The 15,234-nt window shown below is 45.1% G+C and overlaps 1 protein-coding gene across 3 annotated transcripts in view; it reads left to right on the top strand.

Moving 5' to 3' along the window:
* Positions 1 to 15,234, top strand: part of PRKCB (protein kinase C beta) — a 378,634-nt gene that overhangs the window by 340,619 nt on the left and 22,781 nt on the right. For all 3 annotated transcript variants that reach the window (XM_006071162.4, XM_006071161.4, XM_044936131.2), the window contains 3 exons: positions 3,843 to 3,923; positions 4,206 to 4,313; positions 10,360 to 10,500. In XM_006071162.4, the coding sequence (XP_006071224.1) occupies positions 3,843 to 3,923; positions 4,206 to 4,313; positions 10,360 to 10,500 (330 nt within the window). The remainder of the gene's footprint in view (positions 1 to 3,842; positions 3,924 to 4,205; positions 4,314 to 10,359; positions 10,501 to 15,234) is intronic.

The following is a 15,234-nucleotide window of genomic DNA, read 5'->3' as shown; positions in this document are numbered from 1 at the left end:
AAATAACAATACACAGAACACTGCTATATGTTTCTTACAAGTATGTAGATATGCGTGCAGAAGTATAGAAGATGCATGAAGATTCCAGACTGGTTTTACAACACTGGTTACCTCTGAGGATAAGGCCATTGTAAATCTTAATCTGTATACCATTTTATCTTTGCACAAGGTAAATGTATTTGTGTATTACTTAAGGAATTGAAAAGTAATCTTTTGAGCACTTAACTCTTTATTAGGACCCAATGGCGTTTTCCCTGTGTGACATACATTGCTTTATTATCATTGTGTTAATTAGTGAGGATATCAGATACAGTTCCTTGATCTGCTGTGAGTTCAGTGATCTCTGGTTCACAAGGCCTGCTGCCCTTTACCATCACCTGGGGAGTTTTTGTTATTTTTTTAATTAATTAATTTCCCCCCCCTCCACACAGCACGCAGGATCTTAGTTCCCCAACCAGGGATTGAACCCTTGCATTGGAAACTCAAAGTCTTAACCACTGCATGGTCAGGGAAGTCCCTGGGGAGCTTTTAAAATGGGGATGGCCAGGCATCACCCTAGATGAATGGAATCAGAATCACTGCAGCATGGACCCCCACATGTGTGGTTTTCAAAGATTCTTGGATGCTGGTAAAGCCCCAAGTTGTGTTACGGGGGAAACTGCCTCCTCCTCCAGCCCGCAGCCCGCAACCTGCTGGTGGGAGGAATAAACTGCAGGTCAGGTTTCCCCCTGCTTTGCCATTAACTAAGCCCCTCGCCTCTGGCAACTTCTTTCACCTCCCAGGATCTATTTCCCTTTGTAAAAGGATTAACTTGTTAGGTTGTCATGAGGATCAAAAGAGACATGAAGTACTTTAAAAGTGTGAAAACACTTTCAATAAGTGTTCTCACAGAAAGCTTTCCTTCATCCATTGCAAGCAGTTCTCCTCAGAGGACACTTGTGATTTCAGGGCACACGCCAAGGTGGGAGATGGAGGTGGATAAACAGACTTTATAGCCAAGCTTTATAGCCAAGCTTGCTCAGACACATTTGTTGAATAAAATCAACTATCACTGAATTAGAGAACTTTCAAGTCATAGCTGACATTTTGAGGGCATAATATGTGAGAGGCACATATTTCTCTTTCATCCTATTAAAACTCTGTGACATAGATATTATTATACACTTGGTTTTGTAGATGAAGAAACTGAGACTTAGAGACATTAAGTGACGTCTCCTGGGGTCACAGGCTGGGCAACAGCAGTCAGGATTCCAACTCTGGACTGTGTGGCCCTCAGTCCTCAACCCCTTAACCTTTGCCGTATCACCTTCCAATCCTTTTTTTTTAACTTTTTATTTTGTATTGGGGTATAGCCGATTAACAATGGTGTAATAGTTTCAGGTCAACAGCGAAGGGACTTAGCCATACATATAACATGTATCCATTCTCCCCCAAACTCCCATCCAGGCTGCCACATACATGGAGTAGAGTTCCTTGTGCTATACAGTAGGTCCGTGTTGGTTATCCATTTAAAATATAATAGTGTGTACATGTTGATCCCTAACTCCTTAACTAATCCCTTTGATAGTTAGTTTTCACCCCTATATCCTAAGGGGGGGGTGCTTCCCTGGTGGCTCAGAGGTTAAAGCGTCTGCCTCCAATGCGGGAGACCTGGGTTTCATCCTTGGGTCAGGAAGATCCCCTGGAGAAGGAAATGGCAATCCACTCCAGTATTCCTGCCTGGAGAATCCCATGGACAGAGGAGCCTGGTAGGCTACAGTCCACAGGGTTGCAAAGAGTCGGACACGACTGAGCTACTTCACTCACTCACTTCACTCACATCCTAATGGATGGTCACACAGCTGTTCTAGGCTTTACCATGCTCTGGCAATTTGGTCATAAGTATGAAAACCTTTAAACTAGATATAACATTTGATTGACCAGTTCTCCTCCTAGGAGTTTATCTTAAGGAAAGAAAATTGGACAGATGTCCACATATCTAATTGCATGGAAGAAACCTAATCAGTTGGGTATTGATGAAATAGATTTTGGTATATCCATCCAATGGAACATTATGCAGAGGTGAAAAAGCTGGTTATGTTGATGTACAGATATTAGCATGGAAATTCTAAATGAATAAAATGCTGTATTAAAGTTCCATATATTAAAGTATTTATGTAAAGTACATTCATACACACAAAGTTTAATATATATTAATAGAAAAAAATCTAGAGGAAAATAGACCAAATATCAATCATAATGTCTCTCTTGATAAAGAACTGTTTTAATTGTATTCTCATAGTATATCTATATTTTAAATAAATAATAATAAAAAATGGGCCAAAGAACTAAATAGACATTTCTCCAAAGAAGACATACAGATGGCTAACAAACACATGAAAAGATGATCAACATCACTCATTATCAGAGAAATGCAAATCAAAACCACTATGAGGTACCATTTCACACCAGTCAGAATGGCTGCAATCCAAAAGTCTACAAGTAATAAATGCTGGAGAGGGTGTGGAGAAAAGGGAACCCTCTTACACTGTTGGTGGGAATGCAAAGTAGTACAGCCACTATGGAGAACAGTGTGGAGATTCCTTAAAAAACTGGAACTAGAACTGCCTTATGATCCAGCAATCCCACTGCTGGGCATACACACTGAGGAAACCAGAAGGGAAAGAGACACATGTACCCCAATGTTCATCGCAGCACTGTTTATAATAGCCAGGACATGGAAGCAACCTAGATGTCCATCAGCAGATGAATGGATAAGAAAGCTGTGGTACATATACACAATGGAGTATTACTCAGCCATTAAAAAGAATACATTTGAATCAGTTCTAATGAGGTGGATGAAACTGGAGCCTATTATACAGAGTGAAGTAAGCCAGAAAGAAAAACACCAATACAGTGTACTAACGCATATATATGGAATTTAGAAAGATGGTAACAATAACCCTGTGTACGAGACAGCAAAAGAGACACTGATGTATAGAACAGTCTATGGACTCTGTGAGAGAGGGAGAGGGTGGGAAGATTTGGGAGAATGGCATTGAAACATGTAAAATATCATGTATGAAACAAGTCACCAGTCCAGGTTCAATGCACGATACTGGATGCTTGGGGCTGGTGCACTGGGACGACCCAGAGGGATGGAATGGGGAGGCAGGAGGGAGGAGGGTTCAGGATGGGGAACACATGTATACCTGTGGCGGATTCATTTTGATATTTGGCAAAACTAATACAATTATGTAAAGCTTAAAAATAAAATAAAATTAAAAAAATAAAAAATAAAATAAATAAATAAATAAATAATAATAACTGCTATTACATTTTTTAAATTAAAAAATTTTTAATTGTGGCAAAAAAACACATCACCATCTTAACCATTTCTAAGCATACGGTTCAGTAGTCTTACACATGGTCACATTGTTTGTAAATGTTATTACTTTTATCATGAGAAAGAAAGACAAGTTTTCTCCTTTAAAATGCTGTGCTGACTATATTAAAATTAAAAATAACCGTACTAAGTGCTTTGAAAAGGCAATGTGACATACACAGATGCCTTCCCTGCCTGCAGGTATCTCTGTAAAGGATATCCATCTTCTTAAGGTAAAGAAATAGCTTCGGTGGACACTGGACTCCCTGTTCACCCCTTTAGACAGAGGCCCACATCTGGAACTGTGACGGCCAATTTAATCTTTCACAACGGGCGGGTGTCAGGCAAAGGAAGAACTCTCCCCCCACCCCCGCCAGCCCCAGGGATGCTCCACTCTTATTGTAAGAGAAGCGCATATTCATTCTCAGCCACTGCAAGAACCTGCACCTCTCCCTGACGGATGCCTTCTGTTTTCCAGATAATTGCTTATCAGCCCTATGGGAAGTCCGTGGATTGGTGGGCATTTGGCGTCCTGCTGTATGAGATGTTGGCTGGGCAGGTAATTGAATTTTGAGTGACTTGTAAGGAAATTCCTCCCCCACCCCCATCCCCGTGGTTTCAGTGTCAGCCGGATACCAGCTCACAGCTCTGAACCTCTGTAATTTCCATGACCTTGGGGTTACCCTCGTCTATTGACCCCATTTCCTTATCCTCTTCCTGGAAGCCCTGGGTATGGCTTGGCTGTGGACCCCAGGGAGCTGGGCACGCTGGTTTGGGGCAGTTGGGTGGGGGGTATAGTTCCTGCAGGACTCCTTCTCCCACCCTGTGCTCTGCTCCACAGGCACCGTTTGAAGGGGAGGACGAGGATGAACTCTTCCAGTCGATCATGGAACACAACGTGGCTTATCCGAAGTCCATGTCCAAGGAAGCTGTGGCCATCTGCAAAGGGGTGAGTGAGCCCCTTAAAGCTGGCAGCCAGGACCACCACCTACAGGGGCGCGGGGGTGCAGGTTATGCCCTGTACAAGGATGCTGCACCTGGGGCGGGGGAGGGGTAGTGGAGGTCAAACCCCACCCCTGGTCCACTGGCCAGCCTGTGAGCCCGGAACAGACCTGCTGCCTCCCGAGGAAAGGGAGCTTTCTTCTAATTCACACAGAAACACCATAGAGGCCTGCCTGCAACAGCATGTGGCTGCTGGCTGGGCTCCAGGCTCTAGGCCAGCACAGAGGAAGGCTTATGGAATGAATGAGGTGGGGAGCCCAGAAACTTTGCCAAAGAGCTGGAACCCGGGGAAGGTACCCAAGAGGGGTGTGGCATGACCGGTCAGCCTCACTCAGCGCTGGGGCCTACAAGTTTAATTAATAGTAAAAGCATGTGACTTTTGTCCTGAGAAAATAATCACAGTATTGAGTTTAAGGGATCCTCTAGATAAGTTGACCCAAATTGAGTGTCTCCCAACCCCCACTCTCCCCCTAACCCACAAATGACTGAAAAGTTTGCAAGTTTGTACATTGTGATGTATGCAAATTTACCTGTGAACAAAGCAGGACACCTGTTTTGGGTAAGGATGGCTTGTTTTTGTTTTTCGTGTTTGGCCAGGACATGCTCACAATGACATGGGTGAATACCTGGAGACCAGTGGTCCTCCCTGTTGGCACCATCAGGATGACCTGTGGTGCTTTTTTCAAAGGCACACACCTCAACCTCCCCGCTAGAGATTGAGTTTGGCATGTATCTGTACTGTGAAAAAGTCCCTGTGTTGCTTAAAAACCACTGCCTTTTAAGTACATTATTCAAATGCGGTAACTCTTCAACTCTCCCGAAAGAATGAAAGGAACACTGTGAGACCCCAGAGAACAGGGCTCAGGGATGCTGCCTTTATGAAGTTTTCCCTCCCAGCAGTCAGCAGTGCCAGCACGGCTCAGGGTTAGAGTGTGCCCACCTGTGTGTCTGGATAAACCAGGGCTGCTGGTTCTAGATCTTCATGGTGTTGGCAGATTTCTCATTACCCAACCCAACTCTGCCCTTCCTAACCCATCAGATGGCATGCGAGCTGGCCTGAGTGAAGGAAAGCTGAACTCAGGAGGTTTATAACAGCTGGGCTAACCTCAGTCTAGAAGCACCTTGTTGTGCCGCCTGAATTCCCACTCTAAGTGAATCACCTAAGCTTGTGTGTCAGCTGCCTAGGTTAGGATGCAAATATCCCTGGGGAAGACATATGTGAATTCATCTCAGTCCCTAACATCTCAAAATTTACAGTTTGAAAATAGTTTTCGTAGGTATGAGGCAGGAAGAGGGAAGGGGAGGTACAGGGCGTGGAGAGCTTCATGTGCTTGCTTAGTCACTCAGTCGTGTCCGACTCTTTGTGACCCCCATGAACCGTAGCCCGCCAGGATTCTCTGTCCATGGGATTCTCCAGACAAGAATACCAGAGTGGGTTGCCATGCCCTCCTCCAGGGGATCTTCCCAACCCAGGGATCAAACCCAGGTCTCCTACATTGCAGGCTGATTCTTTACCATCTGAGCCACCAGGGAAGCCCAAGAATACTGGAGTGGGTAGCCTATCCTTTCTCCAGGGGATCTTCCTGGCCCAGGAATCGAACTGGGGTCTCCTGCATTGCAGGTGGATTCTTTACCAGCTGAGCTGTTCATGAGGAGCTTAAACGAGGCCCTTGGCAAAGAGAGGGCATAGAACAAGGCCAGGGCAAACCCCTACAGTCATCATACAGGATGGGGAGAGAGGGAGAGACTGTACTGGAAGCCAGTCTTTCCTTCAGATAAGAATGTGTCCTCTCCTCTCCTGATTTTTCTGGGCAGAAATCTGCATTTGAGTTCAAGTCTGAGCATTATTAACCCTATGACAGCCAGGAAGTTGTTCCACCTCATCTGCAGACTGGGGATATACGTATGGGACGGCCCTTGCGATCAGGGTTCTCTGATCAGCAGATGAGTTGATACAGGGTGGGGAGAGAGGGAGCTCTTAGTTTGTTAAATAGTTGCCAACATTAGAGAATGGATATGTGGACACAGGGAGGGAAGAGGGTGGGGTGACTTGGCAGATTAGGATTGACATGTATTGCTTCCATGTGTAAAACAGATAGCTAGCAGGAACCTGTTATAAAGCACAGGAAGCTCAGCTCGGTGCTCTGTGATGACCTAGATGGGGGTGGATGGGAGGGAGGTCCAAGAGGGAGGGGATATATGTCTACATATAGCGGATTCTCTTCATTGTACAGCAGAAACTAGCACAACTGTGTAAAGCAGTAATAGTCCAATAAAAACAAAGAAATAAAATCACTGGAGGGAAAAAAAAGAAAAATGGCGACGTTTAAAGATCAGGGGATTTCCATTAACATTCAGCTTTCCAGTTTCTTTCAAAGAAATCTGATCTCTCCATGCTGGTCTGTCATTCCTGTAAGGCATCCGTTAGCTGTATTGGAAGCCGGTCTGTCCTTCAGATAAGAATGTGTCCTCTCCTCTCCTGATTTTTCTGGGCAGAAACCCGCATCTGAGTTCAAGTGTGAGCATTATTAACCCTCTGACAGCCGGAAAGTTGTTGCACCTCATCTGCAGATTGGGGACACACGTATGGGACCACACACAGGGTTTTCTGATCAGGAGATGAGTTAATACAAGGAACTCAGTTGAGAGTCTGTCACTCTGTTCCAAAACCCTTGGGTTACGACTCCTGCTGTTACTAACGCTGGCACTGCCATGTTACATGCTAACCTCCTCTTGATATTCAAGTTTGCATTCCCCGTGACTTAGATTTTTAAAGTGGGGGGTTTGGGAACTCAAGACTATTTGTACATTTCAACCCTTCCGCTTCCTAGGTGCACAGTCTTGAGCATATTACTTTGCATCTGTGGGCTTCTGTTTCTTTATCTCCAACGATGGAATAATAATCCTCACTATGCAGAATTTTGGAAGAGTGTTAAATGATGAGGTAACAGAAGAGGAATCTCCTCGCATAGTGTTGGCACATAGTAGGTGCTCCATGCATGTTCAGGACTTTCCCCTTCACAGCCCTGCCTGCCTAGACAGCTGGGGTTCTAAGTGGGTCATGGAGAAAAGGGTTTTCCAGGTCAGCTGCATTCAGCTTCAGCTCCAATTAGCAGTTTCCCTGGTAGAGCAGATTTCTATTAATTTCAGACCCATAACCTTCAGGATTAGCGAGGGTGACTTTCTTACTATTGGGTTTGGGGACCTTTCTGAGTTGAGTTGGCTGAGGCCCGTGTGGGCTTTTTCTTCAAGGTTGATGCTCCAGAGAAGGAGTGATGCTCAAGTGAACAGCCAAATGCTTCCTCCTGAACTGTGGGCCCCAGGGGATGCGTCTGGGAGGTGATCAGAGATCGGAAGAGTGATTAAGTCCAGCTGTCTGCATGGCTGGCTTCGGGCACCGGAGCTCAGCGTGCAAGAGCTGAGCACAGCCTCGCATTAGTTAGTGCTGGGGTGTTTCTGCAGTGGTTTTCCTTCGCCTAGCATTCTCCTATTTACATGGAAAGTGAGCTAGGTTTTTGAAAAAAGTCTCATTCCATTTGAAAATGTCCGCTTATCTAGGGGTCCCCAACTTCCAAGATCTAATGCCCAATGATCTGAAGTGGACCTGATGTAGTAATAATGAGTGAAGTGCACCATAATTATAATCCGCTTGAATCATCCCCAAACCATGCCCCCACCCCAGTCGGAGGAAAAAAATGTCTTCCTTTAAACTGGTCCCTGGTGCCAAAAAGGTTGGGGACTGCTGTTATCCATCCCATTAAAGACCCTATTTTCCACCATAAAAAAAATTAGTGTACAGTTTGCTCGGATCACCACTCCCCCTTTGAATAAACTTAAAGCAGACAGAAGCCCCAGTTGGCCATACATTAAGGTGTAAACAGTAAGAAACTATAAGATGGAGCTTCAAGACTCTGGGTCAGGCTGATCTGTTCAAAGCGCAGCTCTGCTACTTAGCTGGGTGATCTTAGGCAGATACCTGCTTCTCTGGACCCAGTGTCTTTATGTGGAAAATGAGGATAATAGTTTCTGAGGCCTTAATGTTGTGAAGATGAAAGAGTAACGGATAATAGCTGTGAGCCCGGGCACACAGGAAGTGCTCAGGACACGGAAGCTGTTCGTTTTTTATATATGATTTTATTTATTTATTTGGCTGTGCTGGGTCTTCGTGGCTGCCCGGGCTTTTCCCTAGTTGGGGTGAGTGGGGTTGCTCTCCAGTTGCATGTACTGGCTTCTCACTGCAGTGGCTTGTCTGGCTGTGGAGCATGGGCTCTAGGTGCACGGGCTTCAGCAGTCATGACTCGTGGGCTCTGCAGTTGCAGTTCTCGGGCTCTGGAGCACAGGCTCGGTAGTATCGGCACACAGGCTTAGTTGCTCCGCAGCATGTGTGATCTTCCCAGACCAGGGATTGAACCTGCATTTCCTACATTGACTGCAGATTCTTTACCACTGAGCCACCGGGGAAGCCCCAGAAGCTGTTGTGGATAGGGTTGCTGGTTGTGCTAACCAAGGCCTTGTAACCTTTTCTTTCCTCCCATTCTAATCCTACACAAAAGTCAAGATTTGGCCCAATTTCCTTGCCCTCCCTAAACTTTTCCTGACCAAGCGAGACCACAGATCATCCCTGGGGAACCACATGGAATCTGTGTCTCTAAATATCCAAGTTTTAGAGGTCATCAGAGGTGAGATCCAATCCCAGCTCTGCCATCTACTGTCTCTGTGAGTCCTTGCCAGTTGCTTAACCCTCTGAGTGTCAATTGCCTTGTCACTCAGGTGGGGAAAAATTAAAACGCCCAACTCATTGGGTCATTGTGAGACTCGGGTAAGACTAGGCATAAAATTTATAAAGAAGTAGCTTAGAAACAGAAGTGCAGGGTTATTTTTCCCCTAGAAGATAAAGCATCTGTGGAAAGTATGTGCTTCTCTGTGTGTGGAGGTGTAGGAGGGTAGTTTCTGATGACAGATTATCTGTAGCAAGAATCAGGCTGAGCTGAAAGTCCAACAGAGTAGGTGTGAATTGCTGAATTCATCCCTTCCCCCCATAATCCTCAAGCCCTGGGCAAAAATCTGAGGAGTCTGACGTCATGGGCTTCTCGGTGTCAAGTCAACTCCAGGAAGCTTCATGGTCTTGTATGTTTCAATCGTCTTGCTTCTTCTTTTGATGGCCTCTTGCTGATCTTTCTTTTTTAAAAAATTAATCATCAACTCCTCCGTCTTGACTCTCTGTGCATTTGCTTAAGTCTTGAGATCAGAGATATTTTCCTGCTGCTTTGGACTCATTTACAAGAGGGAGCCTGTCTGGTTTCATCTTGGAGCGTCTATTCATCTTGTTATTTAGCTCTGGCTCAGAGACCCAAAGATGGAGGGTTTTGATAATTAAGTAATTTAAATGGGACACCAAAGAAACCTCAGCGGAGTTTAGTGTAATGTGTGATACAAGGGAAATGAGCTGGGCTAGGTTTTGACTATTTAATGAGCTTTTGGAAAGTAATTACTTGAAACTTGGGTACATTTGACTAATATTTTTTCTTCTGTCTTGTCATTTTCACAAGCGCTTTACTGAGAAATGCAAATATTATCTGAATGAACGTGCCCTTTGCTTTGGTCAAACTCCCATTTCCTCGTGGTAGCAGGAGGAGAAGTTGAAGATATTGAAACTGTTCTCATTAAATGCATCAGTAATTGTGTAGAAGTCATTCTTAAATCAAAATGCGTCATGTGATATTTCTGACTTGAAGTTCAGGGCCACAGTCAGGCTGAAGTGTGATTAACTGTAATGGACTTTGCTCTGGGACCGGGAGCAGCAGACACTACTGTTGGGTCCTCCTATTAGAAAGACCTGGCTGGGAAATTACTGCTGGGATGAAAAGCCAAAAATAAAGATTTAGTTGGGAGTCTTCTTTGCGCTGTCTTCCCTCATTCATAGGAGCGATCATTTCTGAGAGTCCCACATTTCCTCTTCTGAAATTCATTCTACGTTTCTCTTTCTCTTGAAGCTGATGACCAAACACCCAGGCAAACGTCTGGGTTGTGGACCTGAAGGTGAACGCGACATCAAAGAGCACGCATTTTTCCGGTATATTGACTGGGAGAAACTTGAACGCAAAGAGATTCAGCCCCCATATAAGCCGAAAGCCGTAAGTAAACCGTTCTCTAAAGGCGGTTGGGTCCACATCATAACGTTTTTTGGGTCCACGTCGTAACAGGCTCTTTTCCTCTCTCCGATGTGTGTGCCCGTGGTGCCCTCCGAGGGGTGGACCTCGATGAACATGTCTATAAGTTTTCATATTTATACTCAAAGGCAGCGGGTACAAAAATGGAGATTTCCGCCTGCACAGCCTCGATATATGCGGGAAAGACCATGGATGTTGTGTTTTTGTTTTATTGATTCAATGATTGTAACCGTCTGAGCTGGCAGCTTTGGGGGAATGGTTTTTGGGTGAGCCGAGTTCAGATCCATTTTTGGACTGTGATAAAGAATCTAATTTCGCCCTCGGTCTTTCCTTGGTTCGACTGTGTCATTTTCTCTTCAAACTGACATTGAAAAGGTCATGTTGTTTATCTCAACAGTATTTAAATTTAATTTTGAAATATACACTCCATCTGAGTCAGTAAAGAAGACAGAACGCCCAGCCAGCTCCCACCCAAGGCGAACCAGAATGAAGCAGAGGCTGGCGTGCTCATAAAGCCCTCCCAGAGCCTCTGGGTGTGGATATGGCTCTCGGGGAATTGTTGAAAGAGCGAAAGTCTCACATTTCCCAAGGTCGTGTGCATGCAGGAGCACTTCCATCCCCAAGGACTCAGCAGGGAGGAGGAGTTTTCTCCTGGATTAATCAGGACCGTGATTCTACTGGAAGGATGTTTCTTTGTTAAAGTACAGGGGAGACCTGTTGACTTTACTATGGGTTGTAACTGCTGGCTAAGGCGGAAAAGTAGTAAGGCTGAACGTAAACTTTGTTATCAAAACCAAAAGTCATGAGGATCTCAGATGTGAAAAATGATAGTGAAAGTGATGCTTGTTTTGATATTATTATTATTAATTTCATGACCACTTACCTGGCCGTATTAAGCAGTTCACACATAGCATCTAAGCAAATCCTCAAAACAAAATATTACGCAGGTGCTGTTATTCCACGTCATGGAAGAGGAAATGGAAGCTCATAAAAATTGAGTGCTCTCTCCAAGTTCATTCAGCCAGTGTGTGAGGAAATGAGGATTCAGGGAGTCTGACTCCATTAGAGGCAATACCAGGATGCCCCGGGGCAAAGGGCATGTAGTTTAAGGAAGCCTCCCAGGTGCTTCTCACATTTCCCAGCCCTGCACACCCCAAATGATTAGATTCACGGTATCCCTGATGAGTCCTGTTTCTCTCTAGATAATTCCTGGTGCTCAGTCTTGGGGTCCTTTAGAGGCAGCGAGTTCCACATTGTGGTCCTTCTGATTGTTGCCAGTGTGTATAGCGATACCAAATCAGCCTCCTCAGAATTTCCATCACTGAGTCCTGTTCTGTCAACCAGAGCTTCTTTCTCTGATACTCCAAAACCTGATATTTCTGGGCTCAACACGCCCCTTGTCCACCTGTAAGCATGTCCCATATGACATCACCTGTTGTCCTCCAGGTTAGTAACATCCATCTTGAAATGCAGACACAGGGTTGAGCACAGTATTCCTAATCGTGTCTGACGCTCATGAATACAGTGGATCCAATAAACCATCTCTTGATTGCTTTACATCTGGAGAACTTGGACGAGTCGTTTCCCCTCCCTGCTCCTCTGTTGTATCCTTATAATACAGGGATGACAACAGTTTCTCTATCAGGGGAGGGTCATGATGCATAAAGCACTCAGTACATGACCGGTACACAGCAGGCACTCTGGGAGAGTTGATGATGACTTTTGTTAGCGACATGTCACCTGTTGGTCAATGTCTCAGGTGCAGGGTCTTTGAAGTGGCAGAACAGTGTAGGGTCCTGCTGGTGCTAGTCCCTAAGATAATGTCCATGTGTGTACTTGGAGTTCGTGTGTACATCTGCATGTCATAGGCAGTATCATCATTTTTATTATATGTAAGAAAAGATCAAAAAGCAATCTGAAAGACAAGAGTGGGTTCTCCAGTCAGGATACTGGGAACGTGAGGGGACACACACACCCTATTTGGGTTTTGCAGGGCTGTTCATGAGGTCTCAATATGCAGATCAGCCTCTCTCCACTTGGCTAGAGGAGAGATGTATATGCCCCCATCCCCACCAGAACTGAACCACTGACATTTAAGGTTCATTCCTTGCTTAGAGAGCAGTGGTTTTCAAAGAGTGGTCCCCAGACCAGCAGTATCACCTGGAAACTTTAGGAATGAAATTCTTAGGCTCCCACCCCAGACCTCCTGAGTCAGAAACCTTGCCATGGGGCTCTCAAGGGGAATCTGATAAATGCTCCAGTCTAGGACTCACTGCTGTGGAGTTCATAGTCAAAAGCTCTTGCAGGGAAGCTAGACAGAGGCCAAAGGAACGTGGCAGGGAGAGAAATCTCTTTAAGGGGAAGACAGTGGTTTTTACACAGTCTGAGTGAGGAGAGGTGCCTTCCAGGAACAGGTCACAGACTCAGATGGCTACAGAGGCCAAGCAGGTAATGTCAGTGAGGGAGGTGGGAGTGGTTTAAAGAGGGGCAGTCGGGGGAGCTGGTGGTTCTCAAAGCTCAACAGGTGGGTGTTCATCTCCACCTGACCAATTGGAGGGTCCTGTGGATCATCGCTGATTATTATTTTCTTTTTATCTTATTCATGAAACTAAGAGTGATCTTTCCTTGGGGACCTTATATGAGGCAGGCATGGGGCCAGCCAGGTCAGTCTTATGGGAGATGCAGGCTCTGCACCTCTGCATCCTCCTCAGGACTGTTGTATGTAGTCTCACTATTTTAAAAGACATATCAGCAACAACATTTTAAAAGTTAAATGCAACTCAAGTCAAATAAAACACCCATGAACCATACGTGGCTGTCAGTTTATAACGTCTAGGGTAGCGATCTTGCAGAGTCTGGTTGATGTTTAGCTGGGTCCCATAAGTGCTGGTTACTTAAAACCAGAGTCCACTTTGGCTGGTTAAATACTTTGAATATTTACCCTGGCCCACAGAGGGTACTCAGGAAAAATGAGCTCTTCTTATCATTGATAACACAAAATGGTTACAACAGCTAGTGATGATCCGTAGGATCATTCAACTGTTCTGTATTGGATATGGTTTCCAACCAGCTGATGTCTTGAAATGTTTGTGTGGTTTAACAATGACCTTCAAAGTACAGTGACTGGACTGGGCTGTAGACTTCAAGATGTTCTACCATCACCTCTAAGGAAACAAGACACTGAATAAAGAATTTCTGATTCCTAGGGTAAATTCAAAATAAACATAATAATGTATATACTGGACTTCCCTGGTAGCTCAGCTGGTAAAAAATCTGCCAGAAATACAGGAGACCCCAGTTCAATTCCTGGGTCAGGAAGATCCCCTGGAGAAAGGATGGACTACCCACTCCAGTATTCTTGGGCTTCCCTGGTGGCTCAGACAGTAAAGAATTGACCTGCAATGCAGGAGACCTGGGTTCGATCCCTGGGTTAGGAAGATCCCCTGGAGGAGGGCATGACAACCCACTCTAGTATTCTTGCCTGGAGAATCCCCATGGACAGAGGAGCCTGGTGGGCTACAGTCCATGGGGTCACAAAGAGTCAGACACGTCTGAGCGACTAAGCACAACACAGCACAATGTATACACATCACACACTCATTCGATTCGACTTGGGTATATGCCTTTCACAAAGCAGTTGCCAGCCCTAGAGCCCCCAGCCCCCACCTGAGGATTTCACATTTTCCCTTTCCCCACACTTTCTGAAAGGCCCTGGTAAGTGTGTGCAGAGTTCCATGTGCTTCTCAGGATATTGAAAGGCGTGCATGTATCTGTCAATGTTCCTGACTCATGCATGCTATTAAATAGAGTGCAGCAAGAGAAAGAAAAACCACGGGGCAATAACAGAGGATTATATTCAAACACCAGTGAAGGGTGCTATTATTGAAGGCTCATTAAAATAATTTTAAATGGATTTTTTAAAAGTAGTTCTCAGTGCATCTTTTATTGTGGCAGGAGCTGTTCACATGGTATCATTGGAAACTACTGAAATACACTGGCCTCATGTATTGTTTCAGGGTACAAGAGTAATTTTTTTAAATGTGCATCCGATTGTGTCATTTTCTTGCTTAAATCTCCCCCTCCAACCCCCTCCCTCCCAACCCCACTCCATCAATGGCTCTCTGCCCACCCCTGGGATAATGTCTATTGTTCTTCAGCATATATGGCTTTTAGGGTCTTCCTTGAACCAACCTCTACTGCCTCCCCAGGCTCCTAACTTTAAGAACTGGCATTGCTGAGTGTCGTTCAGCTCCTCAAACTCAAAGTGCCTTCCTTCCCTTCCTGGCTCTGCCCATGCAGAGCCAGCCACCTGGGAACCCCGGAGCCGTCCCATGCTCCCTCCCTCCCTAACCCTCCTGGTACCTTACTCCTTCCTCCTCATCAAATCAGTAAACTGTCACCCACTCAGGGAAGCTCTTGTCAATTGCCAAGTAGGGATCATCTGCTAAAGTCCTATCAACAAACTCATCACGCTTTGTCGTAATTGTTCAGTGTAAGGTCTGTCTTTCTGGCAGGACCAAAAGACTGTCTTTTTCAGTGTTGGATCCCAAAGCTTAGCATACTGTTGAGCACATAACGGGTGCTTAATAATTTTTACTGAATAAATGAATGATTCAATGAAAGGCTGTCAAATAAGATGTTGTAGTGCACTGTGCTGAGGAACATACTGGATTCTTTAGGGATATTTATTAGAGCACA

This window comes from Bubalus bubalis, chromosome 24 (assembly GCF_019923935.1).
Source record: "Bubalus bubalis isolate 160015118507 breed Murrah chromosome 24, NDDB_SH_1, whole genome shotgun sequence".
Lineage (NCBI taxonomy): Eukaryota > Metazoa > Chordata > Mammalia > Artiodactyla > Bovidae > Bubalus > Bubalus bubalis.
Note: the sequence above shows the minus strand (reverse complement) of the source record. Positions and strands in the feature narration are given on the sequence as shown.